The following is a 19,579-nucleotide window of genomic DNA, read 5'->3' on the forward strand; positions in this document are numbered from 1 at the left end:
CCCAAAGCGTGAATAATTTCAACGGTTTTGACTAGACATTCTGAAATAATTCATAATCTCGAGAAAATGGATGACCGACTGCGTTAACCCATCTGAGTTACATGCGATATTCATTAACATGAACGCTGACCAGTTAGTTTTTTTGAGTTGTTTTTTGTTACACTCACTCCCTTCTCTAAAACTTTGAATAGGACGTCCAGCGTCCGACAGAAGTTTCCAAAAATAATTTTTTTCGAGATGTTAAATTTTTTTTTCGAGTTTATATGAATTTTTTTTTGAGATTATATGAAATCTCGACAATTCATGCATTTTAAAGATGTTTGGCATCACAAAATACGAATTCGATTTCTAAAATTTCATGGAGTCCCCCATTCAAAAAAAATTGGTTCCGGCTTATGTGACCGGACGGTTAATTCTATATTTCCAGAACCATCCGTACGAAATTTTATAGACATCTGTTGAGATAATATACTATCATTCTGGACTAAGTTTGATAAAATCGGATCAACCATTTTCGAGAAACTGATGTGAATTTGCTAATTTTAATAGGTGGCCACTTTTCCGGGCACTTCCGGAACCGTCTGTGGTGGTCAATGTGATCGATGAGATTTCGGTTGGCCATCAGTGACCTAGAACTGCAAATGCAAACTATCTGGATAGCAAAATTTTAATCTTTTTGAATACTTCGCGGTATCGGTTAAAATCGGATTTTGCTATGTGACTGCACTCCACAACCCGTAACTCCGGAACTGGAAGCTGGATCGTGATGAAATTTGATATTCATTTAAGAGGATGAAACACCTTTAATTTCAGACTAAATTTGGTCAAATCAGTCAAGCCATCTCCGAGAAACCGTTGTGATTGTCGTTCTGAATTTGGATACTTCCGTCGGTGCTTCCAGAACCGATGATGGTGGCCTTTGTAACCTAGTACTACAAATCCAGGCAATTGTGGTCATATTTTGGGAAAATTTTCACCTTTTTACATTCATCGCAGAAATTTCTTAAAATCAGGATTTGCTGCGTGATCGTACTCATCAACCTGTAATTCCGGAAGCGGAAGTTGGATCCATTTGAATTTGAATAACAGCCGATGGGAACGTTGTACCACAGATAACAGACGTTTAGGCTCGATTTGAAACGTGTGTAAATACCCGCTACTGAGATTCCGAATAAATCGGACGTCAGAAACACGTTTGGCAAACGTTTGTAGATGGCGCAGAAATCGATACAATGCAGTTAGAGCACAGCTGTCAAACACGAATAGCAAACAGTTGCGTAGATGGCAATAGTAAAACACGGATTTCCAACGATTATCAATTTGAAAGTTTACACAGGTTTTTGAAGAAATTTTGTTCTAGCCTAAACGTCTGTTATCTGTGGTTGTACCTTTCATTTGAGATTAAGTTTGTGCAAATCGGTCATGCCATTTCTTAGAAAAATGAGTAACATTTTGACACAAACACACATACATACACACACAAACTTTTTCCGATCTCGACGAACTGAGTCGAATGGTATAGGAGACTCGGCCCTCCCGGCTTCGGTTGCAAAGTTAAAGTTCGGAGCGATTGCACAATCTTGCTATATGAGAAAGGTAAAAAGGTGGAAACATTTGACGCTTTTGAGTGTATTAGTTTTATACTTGTAAACTTAAGCCTGGCGTCCGAGGCCCTTAAACAGAAACATCCGAACGAGTATCCTGATTCCTTGGCGCTCGATGAAAAGTGAGAAAAGGTCGAGCTTTACCTCGGATCTACCGATTCGAACACTTACGGACGCTTGTAACCTCGAAAATACCGATTAAAATAATTATGACCGAACCGAAACAAAACTTATGGCAACGGAAAGGCCCACTACGTCATTTGTTCGTGCTTTTCTTCTTTATATCCTCTTGTTTTTTTCGGCTTCATCGAAGAAAAATGACAACCGCACTCACGCATAGAAAAAATGTGCACACCTGTATCCTCTAGGGCGTTCGAAAAAATCGTCGATTCGATCAAATATCAAATAAATCGGACAAACGAAAGATGTAGGACCGACTGACAAACGTTAAAAACTCCCCAAAAGAGACGTTAGTAGTGTAAATGCATCTGTTCACAACTCTAATTATTGTCAGATTGATCGTTGAGGTGTCCAAGCAGCTAATCACGATTGTATACTATATACCATTAAAAATGACAAACCAGCGAATCATGACTGTATAGTATACAGTCGTGACTCACAGGTTGGTCACTTTTTAATTTTTTAACTGCTTTTTATGTGGACCTCCGCTACCTGAACCATTGTCCAACTAAAAGTATCATAATGCTAAAATATTATGTCAAGTTTACTCTGACGATCATTGTGACAATAATTAGAGATACAAAAAGACGCATTTACACTACGGTGGATGTACCAATAGACTTATCCAGCTGCGTTGGTATTGTGCCGTTTTGACGTTTAAATTGTGAGGAAAACAAAATCATTTGCACTGCGAATTGGGAGGAAAACAAACCGCTTGTGGGCTAAAGGTAGTATAAAAATGCGAAATCTTAGTGTGCGCATTTTAAAGGTCAGAAAAATTTATAGATGGATTAATAACCAAGTTATGTATTCAATACCGCTTGTACCACTATAGGAACACATGTACCAATATTGGTGCAATCGCTAATTTCGGTTCCTATTGTTGCAAATCCCATTGATTTCTTATGGGTCTTGCAACTACAGGTACACCATATCAACTATAGGTGCAAGGGAGCTCCAAATTCAAAGAAAATCATTTTTTTTATAGTTATTTGAGGAAATTTCAAGGATAATAGTTTTATTGTCGCATAATTTTAGTGCGATGAATCGATAAAAAAATATTTGTTGATGGTTGGTACCTTAGTTAGGCGTGTAACCCACTACTGCAACTATTGGTACACCTCAACTATAGGAGCACCCACCCTACTAACGATTTCTTTAAATAGAGTTTGACATTTTTCAGTCGGTCTAACAATCTCGTTAGTTGGGCAGAGGATGTGGCCCAACCAGCGAATCACGACTGTAATGCTCCTGATATCGGTTTTTGAAATTTTGAATATCGGCCAGCTTTTACAATCAAACACTCATATTTGTGACACACTTAAAAATAGTTCAGACCAGATGCTTATTTTTCTAAGGATCAATGCATTGACAATTTATTTTAGACATCATAGAACTTTAGATATTATTAATTATCGAATAAAACAAAGATATTGCACATGAGTGTTTGTTTTCGCCAGTGTCTATTGTATTGTAGCATTCAGTAACTGTACAACTCTTTGTTCGTATTTGCTTTTTTTGCATCTATTGTCAAATACTATATTCCATAAACAATCGTATTCAAAACATCATATACGTACAGTGTTTATTCGATAACAAAGATAACTCGACTAGTGAAGTGAATAATGGAAGTCGATTTCATTTTATCCAGTGTCGGATATGCATAGAGCATTGCATGAAAAATGTTCATGTATAACCTTACTTTTCTGACAGCTCAGAGAGCTTGTTTACACGGACTTAGAAAATGTTTGATCCCGCCCAGTACAAGAAACTTGGATCGAATTCTAACACCATGTAAACAAGCTCACTGTACTGTCATTTTTTCGAGCATCTTTGCTCTTATGACGTCATCTTCCAAGGTTCCCTAGTTTGGGGAACGTTCTTAAATTATGTAATACCTTTGGGAGAGGAGGGGGGGGATGGTATTATTTCTCGACAAACATATGATTACGGCCTAAAAGCCAACTGTCAAAATCCACTTTGAATGGAAATTCCAGACAAACCGTTACTAGTCGAACACAGTTCACAACAGTTTATGAAAGAGAAAACTTTTCTCTTTTGTTTATTATCAACATGTGTGATTGGCGTGTAACGGTTTGTCCGGAATTTCCATTCAAAGTGGATTTTGACAGTTGGCTTTTAGGCCGTAATCATATGTTTGTCGAGATTTCGACAAAATGCGGCATTTTTTGACATGTGGGAAAGGTGAGTAGGCTGGAACGTGACGTAATATTTTTTAATTAAAGACAAAATTAAGTAAATTAATTTGTTAAAATTTGTGACTATATGTGACACGGGGTAAGTCAATCATGAGCTATTTTGCATTACGTAATTTATGAATTGGTCCTTGATTGTATGTGATATACACAAATGAAAAAGCCTTTTCAAATCTCGTTTAGACACTGCTAACAATAGGGTAGGTAAGCATTAATGTAATATCGGACAAGATAGAAATCACAAGAAAATTTTGATGCCTAGTAAAACTTATCATTAATCTAATCGCATACTCAGATTTGAATTGGCGTAGAACATCATTTGACGTAAAATAGATGCAAGTGCAAGAGAAGAGATTAGTCTTTATACCTGTCCATAGATTTCTCCACGTTTTGATCATGTTTGAAAATTTGTGTGCATGCTTTCGAAACTCGAACATGAAATTTAGCTAAGCCATGTATATTTTTAAACTTTCTCAAAATGTGAACAGGTTTTCTTGGCCTTTGATTGCAAGCCAATTACATATGGACAGGGAATCCCACATATTATGGGACGAAAATGAGCACTATTGTTAATTGCAAAAATCCTTAATACAATAAACTCGGAATTGAAAATGATATCGGTTTCTTAACATTATAATAAATAAATAGACAATAAATGAAAACATTTATGATCTACTAGAAAAACTCACCTTTTCTGAAGGTTTTCTTTTAATACATGTTGTTGTTTTTTTCGGGCTGTTTTTGGCAGTTACATCAAATTTTATTCGACATTGAAGAAAAAGATCCTACATGGCAACTAATGTTTTTCATATATCGTAAACAATAGGAAATTTTTCAAACATTTAAAACAACAATTTAGCGTTGATTAATTTTTTGTAACTATAGTTACATATATGTACTACGCCATTGATGTATTTGTTATGCTAAAAAATTGATAATTTCCTACTGGAAAAATTGATTTTTACTGGACCTTTATATTATGTTTCGTAAAAAATCTAGTCAATAAGATTCATTAAGTAAAAGACAACTAATGTAAGAATTTCTGTAATAAAAATAAAGTGTAAGTTTTGTAAACAATTTGTTAGTTTCTTAGTAAATGATGACACAATAGTTGGTAGGATCTTACCAAATTACATGATGCCACAAAATAAAAAAAATGAATGCACTTTTAAAGTGATCTGTTAAAGGTTGTAGGTCTAGTCAAATACAAGGCAAAACCATGTTTGATCAATTTAATATAGCCTCAAAGTCTTGATTTATAGCAAAAAACAATTTTTCGGCACTAAAAAAATTTCAAGACGATAATTTTTCAATCGATTTTTGATTTCTTGCGTGTTCTGGAAAGAATAAGAAATGGCATTTCACACGGTATGCTATGTTGTTCTTTCGTTAAAAATACTATGCGGTTTTGGGTACTACGCCATTGATGTATTTGTTACTACGCCATTGATGTATTTGTTATGCTAAAAAATTGATAATTTCCTACTGGAAAAATTGATTTTTACTGGACCTTTATATTATGTTTCGTAAAAAATCTAGTCAATAAGATTCATTAAGTAAAAGACAACTAATGTAAGAATTTCTGGAATAAAAATAAAGTGTAAGTTTTGTAAACAATTTGTTAGTTTCTTAGTAAATGATGACACAATAGTTGGTAGGATCTTACCAAATTACATGATGCCACAAAATAAAAAAAATGAATGCACTTTTAAAGTGATCTGTTAAAGGTTGTAGGTCTAGTCAAATACAAGGCAAAACCATGTTTGATCAATTTAATATAGCCTCAAAGTCTTGATTTATAGCAAAAAACAATTTTTCGGCACTAAAAAAATTTCAAGACGATAATTTTTCAATCGATTTTTGATTTCTTGCGTGTTCTGGAAAGAATAAGAAATGACATTTCACACGGTATGCTATGTTGTTCTTTCGTTAAAAATACTATGCGGTTTTGGGACGACAATAATAAAATATCCATTATTTTGCGAGTTTTCCATGAAAACTATGAAAATTGCTAAACATTTTCAGTAGGAGACATCTTTTTTAAGGAAAATTTGGAGAGAGCATTTAATTCTGCATCCAACGACGTATTGATCATCAAAATCGGTTGGCAGTTATATTTTTTTTCAAATTAGAAACGTGTTCGCATGAACTTTTAAGGGGGCGGTATCATATAGAATTTTCAAAAAATGCGGCACAGCGCATGTATGTTTTGGCGGTTTACTACCCAGTAAACGGCTAGTGGGCGATATCTGTCAGACAGATAACGGTAGTTCGACACAATCTTTTCCAAAAAAGTTTATATTGCAGCGCCCATTGCTGGTGCAAAATCTTAGTAACGTTGTTGTGACGCTCAGTGTAGGCTGCAATGGCTAGTACGCAGCAGCCTGCTATAGCAGGGATGCCAAGTGTTTTTTCAAAAAATCTGTAATAATTTTTTAAAAAGTCTGGAATTGTCTGGATGACCTAAATTCTTTAGGAAATGGTGCATTCCTCACCGATGAGTTATATTTGTTACATTTTACTAACGAAACATGTTTGTATATTAGTAAATATAAAGGCTTACTAAAAATTCGGTGATTGCACTGCTAATCTGGAAATGTCAAATGCTTGATGTTCAGCATAGAGCACATTGATTAAATTTGAATCTCAGAGTTTACAAAATCTTGGACTGCGTGAACTTCTAGCTGATATAATTCGGCAGAACATTTGTTGACTTTCAGCGAAAAAACTGTCGTATGTTGTTTCCAGCTTTCTCAAAAAGTGTCTTATGAATCAAGGAAGAGTTCTTGAAACTTATTTTTATATTTTTCAAAATGTCTGGATAAATCTGTACAAATTCCCTGAAATCTGGATCAGACAAACATAAATCTGTATGTCTGGATGAGGCTTGAAAATCTGGAAGAATCCAGATAAATCTGGAAGGTTGGCACCCCTGTGCTATAGTGTGGTGCCTGATCTCGTGCGGCGAATGGCATACGGCATAATATCTCGATGTATTGGTTGCAAACATACCTCCTGTATTTTCTCGTCGGCATTATCCCGTTCTGGATGGCTATCATGTCGAAATCGATCACTAAAGAGAGTTTACCTCGCTTGAGCCACAGGTTTGATGCATCCTTGTCGACGTACGCGTAACTATATCAAATCCATGGCCAAAATTATTTCACATGTTTTAAAGCTTTTTTATGCGATAACAAGTGATGAAAAATGGTTTTTCATGGTTTTAGACAATTTGTGACCAAAACATGAAAATATTTAACCTCCTTACAGTGTGATGCAAGGCCGAAAATAAACGAATTCCACGAGCATTATTATTTTTCAACGTAAACGTGTTTTAGAGTAATCTATCAGTTTGAGGGAACCTCTCATTGAGATTTAGTCTGTTTCAACTGTTTTCATAAATCAAAACATTTTGTTTCAAGTTCATATGTTTATTTTGCTTTTCTGGTTTTCGTATAGTAGAAAAAAATATTTAAGTTTTTGTAAATTCGGTAATAGAAATCTATCCAAGTGATTATCGTATTCAATCTGGATTATTCACAAGGAACTGGAATGAGAAGATTGCATAATTTGTTTGATGCTTCGCTTGCGTTTCTAAGGCAGTTTGTGTACCTTACGTTTCATATAGCAAGGTTAGTGGAAGTCATATTTCACACTCTTTTATATGGCTATCGTGGTCATAACAGCTCAATTTTGTTAATGGACGCAATCTAACAAAAAATAATATGGGGGACTCAATCAAATCATTCTTGTCATATAAGCTTGAACTTGTGCGATTACCCCTGGCCGCTATTCCGTTATCGATCTGGACTAGCTGAAGTTGCACAGGGAATAAGTAGATAACAATGCTTGGGAGTAGTGAAACATTTTTCAATGTGCTACTCCTGGTAATCCTTAATTGTTTATTGATAAATACCAGCACCAGCCAGGCCCTAACGTAGATCGCGGGAAGAAAGTGAAGGAATGGCTAGTCCGATACTTGCTTTTGCTAGAGGGCGTATATACTACTGCGCACTCTACAAGTATCCCGGGAGGAGGATATTTGTTAGTAAGTATAGAAGTTGGATACTACTTCTTCTTTACCGACACAAGAGAGGTGACTTCATTCCTGGACTAGATATCGATCCATCAACTCATGGACCGGGGGGACCAACGGCTTTACTTCCCTTCCGAAGGAAGACGTCACCACCGATTTTTTCATCTCAGAAAAATCTCAATAAACTTGGCTGGAATTGAACCCAGGCCAATTGGAATAAGTGGCGGTCACGCATACCACTCAACCACTGGTGCCGTCTCAAACTATTCTTTTCATATAAGATCTTTTAAATAGCCATATTACTGATTTTTTTAATTGTATTCTCTTAAATTTGAGCAAAAAACACGATATTTTCAAACAGCTGTAAAAAACTGAATGGGATAAATTGGGAATGTTTTCTTCGTGGAGCAGTGAGAGGACACTCCAAATAATCTTCTCCTTTTAACAGATTTACCCGACATTGCTCGACAAGGTACTTTTTTTTTACTAACGAATATGTGGAAAATTGAAAAAAGTGAGCACTTTTATAAAATGACAAAGAAAAACTAAAATTGACCCCAATTGATTGTAGTTGCTGGAGTTTGCTATGAAAAGCACGATTTTGATTTAGATATTGATTTTGGGTAATTAGTTTTTGAGCAATCTGAAAAATTGAGGGATAATGGCTTTCAAGTTAATAAAATGTGTAAAAAAATCACTGATTTCAAATAATTGCATACAAAAATTATCAAGCGAAAGCGCTTTTCTTTTTAAGCAAAATGTTAGAGTATCTTTCAAAGAACAATTTAAGCTGAAAATATGGACAAATAAACAAATCAATATTTTTTTCTATTTTGGCCAGGATTTGAAGTAAGTTACGCCTCTGTGGTACGGCTGCTCCAACTGGTTGGGTGGGCAATGTACACAGCCTTCTGCTCCCACTCTGCAATCTTCTCCTTCGAGATCTGCAGATTGCAGTTAAACTTGTAGTTCGCTTGCGCTACGTGCGCTATAGTTGCTAATATCTAATATAAATTTACTTAGAAAAGAATCGTATGTTCTACATGATTATCATATAATATTGATATTATATTGAAAATGTCATGTAGCTATCATTAGAAATTCTAATAGCGCAAAACTATATGAATGCCATCTATATAAATAAAACGAAGTTGGCGTACGTTAAGACCGCGCATCACTTAAGAACGGCATGATGGATTTGGGCAATTGGAAATTTTATGTAGAACAATGTTAGATACACGCTGAAGAATCGGGCCTTTTTGAATCAACAAAACGTTTAGTTGAATCTAAAACTTGACGAATGACTGGTTCAAACTGAAACGGGCGTTTCTCGAAAGCATGTATTTGGTTTAGTTCAACAAATACTTCAGTTTGTATTTTAAATAGAAACATTGTTGAAACTAAATTATTTTTTTTGATCGAACTGATCCCTTCACTCAAAAAAATGTAAACGTTATACCTATTGCTTTTACACATAGATTTTTGCAATTAGCGGAGGCAGATAAACACTATTTGCTGGCACATAAAGCTAATGTGTGTATTTATTAGAAATATGAATCTTACATTCACGTTTCATAACTATAAGGCACATAAAACCCCATTCTGTGTATTGTTACACATATAACTTATGTGTGTGCATACATAGTTTATACAGTTGACACATAAAAGGTATGTGTGCGCGTGATAACATTAGCATTTCTTCTTCATATGGATTTGAAGTGGCTGGAGGAAATAGAATTAACGTTTGGATTTTTTTCAGTTAACGCAGCTGGGTGACCAGATAGAATTCCTTAATATCCCTCTAAGAACGGTTGGTTTCAAAATCGTCCAATGAAGGACGTTCGTTGGACCAATTTGGACAACGTCCAAATAACCGTTCAACAAACGTCCATCGGTGGACCCGTGTTGAACGATTTTGAAACAATTTTTTGGACGTCTCAGTGGGATCGGTAGGGTCACTAAAAGTTTATCGGTAGGCCGGGTTGTTGTCCCAAAAACGTAGTATTGAACTGGAATTGTAAAATACTGACAACACAGATATCTGACCAAATCTAACCCAAAAAATGAATGTTGAGTAGGATGTGTCCAAAATCAATCAAAATCGGTAGTTTTCGGTAGGAATAACAAAATATCGGTAGTTTTGCCTTGGTCGTCTGTGAATCGGTAGGGAAGACCAAAATCGGTAGGACTACCGATAAATCGGTAGGTCTGGCCACCCTGCTATACACCGCAGTGCACTCTAGAACGCACGCCGTCACGTGGTGAATTTGAGCAACAGAGCGCGGTTCTCTCGCACCAAACCACCCCACCACCAATCCAAGTATTCAGCTCCAAAAGAAAGAGCTTCCCAGTTAAACTCATTCCGGAACCGGTTCGGATTTCTGAATGGAGTCATTAGAGCATGTTCAGGAGTGTTTCAGTTGTAGATTCATAATTTTGACAGTTCCATAAAATAAAACTGAAAATTTTAAAACTAGAACTCGCTTTCCCCAGCAGGAGTTTTAGCGGATGTTCTATTCAGTTTAAAATTCAAGCCTCGCCATGCCTTCAGCGTTACTGCATTCAAATTTATTTTTCCCCAGTCTATCGGGTCTAAGTGTCTGTGCTGAAAGCTTTGCATGTATTTAAAACACAGTTCTAAACGTGTTTTAAAATCAGCAACGAATAGAACGGCATCGTATAACAGTTTTAAATTTGAAAACAAAACTGTTCGAAATTATAAAACAAAACGCTCTGCTGGGGATGTGAATGTTTCAGTTCGAAATTCTACTTTGAAACTCCTATACAAAATAAAACACTCCTGAACATGCCCTTATGGATTCCAAATCAAATGCAACAACCGATTCCGACTCAGAATCGGTTGTTGCATTTGATTTGGAATCCATACTGACTTCATTCAGGATTCCGAATGGTTTGACCGGGTTTCTGCTGTTTCTGTGGTGTGTCATCATTGTATCTTCTGTGTATGCATGAAACGCATGAAACTCAGCGCCTGGCGGCAGTCTATGCAAATGATTTCATTCATACTACTTGGGGGTTCGTTTTCCTCCAGCTGTCATATGTAAAACTGTCAATCAATTTAAACGTTTGAAATAGCTTTCCTAAAGTATTTATAATGGTGTTTAAATGCTGTGTCACTGTGAAACTTATTCTGGAGACTACAATACCGGTTGGGTTGGATCCACCATGCAAATAATCCGGCCGAAAAGCTTTTTTCGATTTGTTTTCTTCTACCTATCAAAAATTATGACAGGTGGAGAAAGTACTCTATATTACCTACCTCCAAAGAATGCAAGCTGACATGAAACGCAGCAACTACTACGCTTACGTCAGAACACAAACTAACGATTTTTTCTTATGTTCTCTTTTTCTGCCTGTCGCTGTTCACTCGATGACAAAGGGGGAGACCTAACAACGCTCGGATACAAAATTGTTGTACACATTTCCAATCAGATAGCGGAATAATCTTAATTTTCATTCAGTACAACGGTAGATATTCACGTTTAAAAATCGGGTAAAATTACGGCAGAAAATTTTGAAACAGGGCCCCTATATTGAAAGGTTAGAAGTGTTCTACTTCAGAAAAATTAACATTTCGCAGGAGACGAACTAGTCTATAGACTAAAAACCTCTCGAATATACAAAAAAAAACGTTTTAAAAAGGAAGAATCGTAAAATCAAAATTTAAATGGTTCCCAAAGATTTTTTTATTTTCTGAACTAACTGATTTTTCCCAGTTCGATTTTACGTTTTAACGCATGAATTGAAGTAAACAGCAAAGAATCAATAATTCCAGCGACGGTAAATATTCCACCAATAATTGCGCACAAATTTGTAGCAAAGTGACTAAAGGAGCTGAAATAGAAAGATTGTTACCAGAGAACGATCGCTGAAAGTTGGTTGGCTTACCTTCTCTGTTCTGTAAATCTCACCATCAGCGGCGAAAGTTCGTAATTAACAAAAATCCCTGGCATACCAGACTCTCCGCTCATTACCGATACACTTTTCTGATGCTTTGTGACAGAAAATTGATTCGTGTGCAATTTTGGTCCATCTAACGGAATGAATTCGGTTGGAACGATCTTGATGTAGTACTGAAACATCATTGCACCTGTATGGAAAGAAGCGATTATTAAATATTTTCTAAAGTAGAGCCTAGGACAGGATCCGCCAGCTGGCTTCTTTTTGCATCTCTTCTTAGGCTGTTCGCAACGCTGATGTATTCTATATGGGATGTTCTATTTTACATCACCGACTAAAACAGATCGATCGCAATGCTGAGATGCAGTTCTATTTTTCGAGCGCCTTTTTGGATCAGATTTAAAACAGCTCGACTGTTCTGTTTTAAATATTGCACAATTTAAAACACGAATAGAACACTGTTCTACATTTTTTTCATTGGTATGTGTGACGACTGACAGCAGAAAAAACAATATGTGTCACATAAGACACAAACAATAACAAAATCAAATAAACAACATTTAGAACAGGTGGCTAATCATCGCATTGGGAACACCGCCCTCTCAGAAATCGGCTCAAAGCGTTACTGCCTTTGTGCGTTTGTTGGACGGTAACGGTGATGCTCGAATCATCGATTCGAGTGCCGCGAGCAGATTCTGGCAGTATTCGTGCACATTTTTATACCGTTCGTCTCGTTTGTTTACATGTACTGTCCGAATACAAACACAACTGCCATTCTAAGCAAAAAAGTGGCGAACGCTTGTGCTTTTTTTCTAGTACTAATTACGCCGTGTGCATTATTGTTTTCTGGTGATCCGGTTAGTTTGGATGCATTTCTGCGGAAACGAGAACCAGCCTACTATCGAACCCGCCGGGAAGTAACCCAACAGGGAAACAAAAAAGTAGAAGGTTAGTAAATTATATTTAAGCTTTATTACCAGCTTTGTACTCCCAGAAAGGGCGAAGAAAACAAGCAAAAAACGACACTTGTTTCACTTCCCAGTTGTACTTCCAGTTTCTCCTGCAAGTTGCCTTACATATTTCTGATTTTCTTTTTCTTTTAGATCAGCAATCAAATCTGTCTTGGAAAAGCCGGGTTATGTATTGCCCCCAATATACGCTTCTGTGCTTCTGTTCCCGGTGCCAATCACAGCAAACGAATCGGACAATTTCTGAATACTGATCAAGCATTTCATCCTTCTTAAGCCTCTTAAAATTTTCCTGCTCCCCGCGACGATGGTATGCCAGCACCAGGAGAAAAAGTGGCCTACTTCTGTGCGTTGCTGCTGAAGAGCAAATAGAATTTTATATCTCGAATGCTAGGAGCCGGGAAGCGAATCGGCACAGAATATGGGAATCCTGTATGTTTGGCCACTGGGAGTGATTAAATTGCGCTTGGATTGTAAGTACTATCTGTATGAGATTGCCAACAGAATTGGTTTCCGTTGTGTTGTATCACGATGCATGAAAATTGAACCTGCTGGATAAGTTGTTTCTGATCGTTGTGATTAAGTTTCTGGATGTATAGACGAGAAACAAGACGCTCGGTTCGTCAAATCGACATCACTTACAGGTGCTGACGTTATTGGGGGACATCCGGCTGGCTAAAACACGACAATGAAGTTGATTCAGTATTAGGGTAAGTCTCCACTTTTTTCTGTTTCGTTTCATTCCCTCTTATGTTGTATATGCGGCTTAGTGCTGTAACAGTGTCTCTTGCCACCTAATAATTTTAAGTCTGCAGCAACCTAATAATTTTAAGTCTAGAACTAGTTCTAACTCTTAGATTCAATCTATTTCCGTATGATGCGACAGGTCAGTGGCCATGGCGGTGAATGAAAAATTTTAACTTTAGCTTTAAATACGAAATGGAAGTGAGTATAAATATGAAAATTGTATTGTAGTTTCAGATATCGCAAAATAAACATAGTTTTGGAATGATTGTCAGAGGCTTTAAGAATGTTCAAGAAATTTGTTGAATTTCTATCATATCTATTTTTGGTTTTCATAACGACACATACTTTATTATTATTATTAGCTCTATTAAGGAAATTTTCAGTCGGCTGGTTCATCTCCATAAATGTGGAGAGGGCAACCCAAAGAGTGTTCCCGTGAGCGAGAAATTACAGAGTTTAATAATTTAACATTTTCTATCGGTTGTGTTGGAAATTTTCGTTTGGTTCATATCTTGTCGTGCGACTCGGTGTCTTTCAGGAAGTTGTAGATAATAGCATATCGAAACTGTGGAGAATGTCACGAATCCAGTACAGCATTGTTGAGAGTGTCACGAATCCAGTACAGCAGAAAAATTCCATGCTTCGTGGAATTTGTGACTGTTTAGAGGGGGGGGGGGGGGGGGGGTGCTGGTCTATGTTTTTTCAGTGAAAAAATAACGCCCAAAGACTTTTTGGATATACAGGAAGTTTTTGTTTATTTTGTAAATTTTTATACAATACTGCAACATTTGAACTATATTTTCCTGAACTTTAATTGCAAAATATTGTTGGTTGCTTATTTACAGAACGGTCATTCGCACGAGAGAAAATGTGGCTAATACCGAGTTAGTTTTGTCGTGTAAGTGTTGTCGGTTTAAGTAGAATTGTCGAGTTTTTTGTAGCCGCTTAAGGACCATTCATAAATTACGTAACACTTTTAGGAAGAATTTGCGACAATTTGTTACATGGGAGAAGGGGGAATCAAATTGTGGGGAATTTTCGCATTACGTAATTTATGAATGGTCCTCTATATTTGTAACACTGGATCTATTCCTTATTTTTCAATCTGAAATGTAGGTGAAAACAAGCCACAGTGTCTGGTAGGTTAGTTATTGATGCACTTGCTTGTCATTGGAACGTCTTCTTTCCCCTTGGTTGGTTTCAGCGTTCTGTGATCTGTTAGGCTGCGGAAAACCTCTCGTACACCCGTAATTTGTGTCGCAGAGGGCTCATTGGGTTAATGTACAGGATTATTAGGTGCCGCACTTTAGAATCCAGTACATTGCCATTGGATGGGTGTTTTTTCGTGTGTGTGCGCGGTAGAAGGTTTGTTTGAGAGATGGGCTGTTTTGCTGGGATCTCACTATATTTCATCAAAGAGTTTTTCGTCATTCAGAAAAGATATTAAAATTTCTTCGCGATCTAGGTCGTTTCCTAGCACCTTTCGGATTGACGGAAAAAATCGTACTGAAGCCGGAGGTTCGCAAGCTCCCGAAGTTTATAAGGATATGCTCTATAGTAAGTCTAGTATTACAGCTATTGCATATGACGGGGTCTACACGGGAGATAGTGTGTTTGTGTGTGACTCTTGTGTGCTCCACCATCTGCCCTCCCCTAGGTTAACGGGTTTGACGGTATTGCAAACATCTTCAAGCATATTTCAGAGTCAGTTTTAAAGAAGCTCTGGCAGACAACTGCTTTAAGATGGTTATTGCATTATGCCTCGATATTGGTGCATCGAGGAGACCGAGAGGACTTATGGGCCTTTTTTATGTGTTGTGTTTTTTCATACTCTGCACCAGCCCAAACTAACAGTCAACTAAGAGCCCGTGCACACTGGCGTGGCCGATTGGCGGGTCGCCGTGGATTGACTTTTTCTGTGGGCTGTGTTTGCAGACATTGTTCAACAGCTTAACGGCAGTCTTTGTGAGCACGGCTCGCAGTGTAAGTCATTGTGTGTCGATTTATCGGTCGATCTCGTCAACGTGCACAGGCGCATTAAAAAAAAAATAACAGTAGAACCCTATTAGTTGTGTTGTGTTGTAATAATTGTAGTTTTTGGTACTAGTGTACAATTGTGTGCTAGCCGTGTGTCTATCTGTGTATGTGGACGTCTGAGTAGTTGTGACATATGGACCAGGGAATGGATGCAGAACTGGCTTATATTATGGAATAGTGGGTGATCCTTCTTGGGTTTCGTTGGTCACTTTTTACTGGTATTCAATTCGTGCATTCGATTCGATTCATTCGGATTGGATAAATGAAGGTACGATTAATTTACCGACACACGTCAGTCATCCATTCCCGTCCAGCATAGCATGAGAAACTTGTAACGGAATTAATTGTCGTTAATGGTAAATATATATCATTTTCTGGCATTTAGACGATTCCAAGTAGTTTTATTGCTTGGTACATGTGTTGTTCAATTATTATTCAATAACAGTACTAACTCTACTCTCTATTTCATTTTATTTTATTTATTTTCGGTCTCATGCGTCATATTCCTCTGATGACTTCTCCGAGTTAATTTAACATAAAAGGGCAACATACAGGTAACACACATATCTCAACACGCAACACTTCCCATACACACGTAAACATTCACACACGCAAATATACAAATGCTCGACAGGTGACTGGGCCAAGTGCATTCACTCGTAGGATCTATTATTTCGATGATCGCCTCGATTCTACGAAACCAGTGTACAATTAAGCTGACATAAGCTAGTCTCGTCTGGTTAATGCATGTAACCTGGAAGCCCCAGACACGACAGGACGAGACGGACAGATGACGGACTGGACTCGACGGGGCCTAGTTTTATGCATTCTTCAATGCACGGCTAGCGACCTCAAAAAAATATGTATTCATACTATCAACCAGATGTCATATTAACAACTTGGTACAAATAAACTCAAACATTCTAGAAGAGTTCACATTTACAGTCCCATAAAAGAAATATTCATTAAAGAAATCTTCTTATCTACTAATCTCTCTTTCATGTACGAGCGGAATAATTCATAAAATCGTGGACACAGAAGAAGCTTATTAACAGAACGGAAAAAAGGACTAACAAAGAGGAAAAAAATTAAAATCTGAAATCTAAAGAGGAGATTTACAATGGCAAAGGAATATGAAATAGCAATAAGCGGTAAATATCAGCCTCAAGGTAAATTATGGAAACGCAAAGGTAAGAATGCATTACAACCAATAATAATAATGATACTAAATGATACTAAATAATTATTTTCGTATTATAAAAGGTGTTTAAATGGCGCCCATGCGCTAATTCGTCCTAGTTAAAATTTGGGTTGAGGGGGGCACGCATTTTTGGCCTAGGGCGGAATTCCGATCAGACCGGTTCTACACCAAAAACGTACTATAAGAAAACTATAAGGACTCTTGTGTGCTCCACCATCTGTTTAGTTCGACTAGTGCGGTCATCCTATCTTTCAAAGGTTCCTTTTATTTTCTGCCGATGTGCTTTCAGACTCCTCCAGTGCGTTGTGAAGTGGTAGACTAATCCGGTTTTGAAGCGTTGGAATATGTCTGTAGCTGGAACATCATTGCAAAGCACGGTTGCAGTGTGACCTGTGATTTCTTAGGTCACAATATCGTCGCTTTGGTCACTGAGCCCAGCTTGTATATATTTGTAAATATCGTTATTTTTTTTTGTCGTATAAATAAATAACAGTGTACGGTCTATCGCGTGTATTTGACGACGCCTGTTCTTTGTTTATACTTTGAAATTATTGTTCGTAAATGTCTAAGTAGAATTTAAACGTCAAACCGATACTACTCCGTGCTTGCATGTTTGAGTCGCGTTTAAGTTCTGCTTAATAGCCCAGGTTGGTGTCAAATGTAGTTTTCGTTATTTATTTGTTCAGAGATATATTTATTTATTTATTTATTTATTTATTTATTTATTTATTTATTTATTTATTTATTTATTTATTTATTTATTTATTTATTTATTTATTTATATTTGTTATTTATTTTGCTTGTGTATTTATTATTCATTTTGTTATTATATTCGTTATAATTGTTCATTATAAAAAAAATCAAGGAAACAAGTACCGCACGTTTAGCATGTCAATACATTGTACTAAAATTTGAGCATATTTCGTGACACCAACCAAAACGATAAAATTTTTGTAAATGTCAACCGTCATCGTCCTGTCATCTCATCATCACCGTCATCAAATGCGGGGTGGGATGCGAGGAGGCGCGGTGGGTATATTTTGGAAAACGGACAGGGCAAGGATAAAATCTACCGCGAAAAAGGAATGCGGTCTCTAATAAAAAATTGACCCGGAGAAGTGACGACCAGCAGCAGCGAGTCATACACCCAATGTGACCGCGCGTTTCCGTAGTTGAAAAGTTTATGTGTCGATCCGTAGGATCTTGTTGACTGTTCAGAACATCCACACGATCGCTTGGTTCTGTTCGGTTGCTCGAGCGGGATAAGTGTGGCTACCGGTTTTTGTGTATTAACGACGTACGACGCGAGTGCAGAAAACGGTCAGTGATTGGTAAGCCAAAAACGCCATTGTGGACGCCTTTACCCAAGTACCGGTAGGGTAGGGTCCACTCGACCGAAAACGTTAAAAATCCCGCTCGATTGATAGTGAGACACTCGTGTGTGAAAAGTGCGCGCAGTACCACTCTCCGGGTCCAAAAGTGAAACGCAGGCCTCCGCTACAAATAGGCCGAGTTGCTGCTTCTTCAGGAGTCCCCCGTCGCTATCGTCCGTACGTTACTGCACCACCGTCGAAGCCCGCGCCTCATCGAGCCAGCTGCAAGTCGACCAACGTCATCACGATCGCAACGGTATCGACAGAAGAAAGTTTTCGTCGAATAAAAAGCAAGTAATAAATTTGTTTGTTTTTATTAATAGCCCTTCTGGCTCAAGTCAAGAAATCAAAAAAAAGAATAGTAGTGTTAAATAAAAAGTGTATGGTCTGTATATACAAGTTGTGTCGTCCATTTTGTTTATAGTGTAATCCTTTCTGGTACTTGTTTCCGCCGAAAATTAATTACGATTCGCTCAGTGACCATAGTGTGGGAAGAAAAGTCCGCCCAGTGTGAATTTCTCCAGGAGACAGTAGTGAAACGACCCTAATAGCTGGTGAGTACAGTGTGGCCCCACCACCACAATAAGAACGTTACGAAACAAACCGATACGTAACAGCAGTATTCCTGCTTAGCGATGCGAGATTATCGACCTCCTCATTGTCCTTTACTCCTGGAATCCAGCGAATTGTGGTTAGGCAGAGTGAATCTGCATTTTCACATAGAAACATAAATTCGTATATTTCCTACGGTGCATGCGATGGAATAACGAATCCTATTCACAGCGACAATCAGATTAGTTTGAAGTGAAACCGCTACATAGGGAATGTCCGCTCGTATGCTAAGTCCTATTGTCTGATACACGTTGGATCCTCGCGCTGTTTCCATCGGTGTTTCCCTCCAAAACACGGAGTATGATCAGTATTGTTATCGATATGCGTTTCCTGGATGGCTATCATATGGGATCATATGTTGGATACTTACAGCAAGGATTGTTGCTTTGAATCGTTTAGTTACACTTAGTGTCGCTATTTCAGCATCTTTTGTTTTGTCGATTTGTTGGTTGTTTCAATTTGTCCACTCCTATCCGTAGTAACTTAATTGTGAGATTTTTTAATTTTTTTTTTTTTTTTTTCAGTCGGTTCCGACAGCATGAAGTAACAAGTTACTTTGCGCTTGTTCGGACATGCCGTAGACTCAGGTGATTCGCATTTCTAATGCCAAAAGACCTTGACCACTACGGTAGCAGACAAAGGGTTAAGTCGCCGGTGAGCTCTAAGCTTGCATATATGATCCTT

The 19,579-nt window shown here is 37.5% G+C and overlaps 1 protein-coding gene and 1 long non-coding RNA gene across 5 annotated transcripts in view; one reads left to right on the plus strand and one right to left on the minus strand.

The window, feature by feature from the left end:
• Positions 1–11,719: 11,719 nt before the first annotated feature.
• The window catches only part of LOC131688660 (endoplasmic reticulum-Golgi intermediate compartment protein 3), a 46,010-nt gene continuing 38,150 nt past the window's right edge, over positions 11,720–19,579 (minus strand). For all 4 annotated transcript variants that reach the window (XM_058973075.1, XM_058973078.1, XM_058973076.1 and 1 more), the window contains 2 exons: positions 11,946–12,147; positions 11,720–11,891 (listed from right to left, as the gene is read on the minus strand). In XM_058973075.1, coding sequence (XP_058829058.1) covers positions 11,756–11,891; positions 11,946–12,147 — 338 coding nt within the window. In that variant the 3' untranslated portion in view covers positions 11,720–11,755. The remainder of the gene's footprint in view (positions 11,892–11,945; positions 12,148–19,579) is intronic.
• LOC131688663 (uncharacterized) lies at positions 12,781–13,630 on the plus strand. Its single transcript, XR_009305277.1, has 2 exons — positions 12,781–12,905; positions 13,061–13,630. It is a non-coding gene; the product is annotated as an uncharacterized LOC131688663 (long non-coding RNA).

The sequence above is a fragment of the Topomyia yanbarensis genome, chromosome 3 (assembly GCF_030247195.1).
Source record: "Topomyia yanbarensis strain Yona2022 chromosome 3, ASM3024719v1, whole genome shotgun sequence".
In the NCBI taxonomy this organism is placed as follows: Eukaryota; Metazoa; Arthropoda; class Insecta; order Diptera; family Culicidae; genus Topomyia; species Topomyia yanbarensis.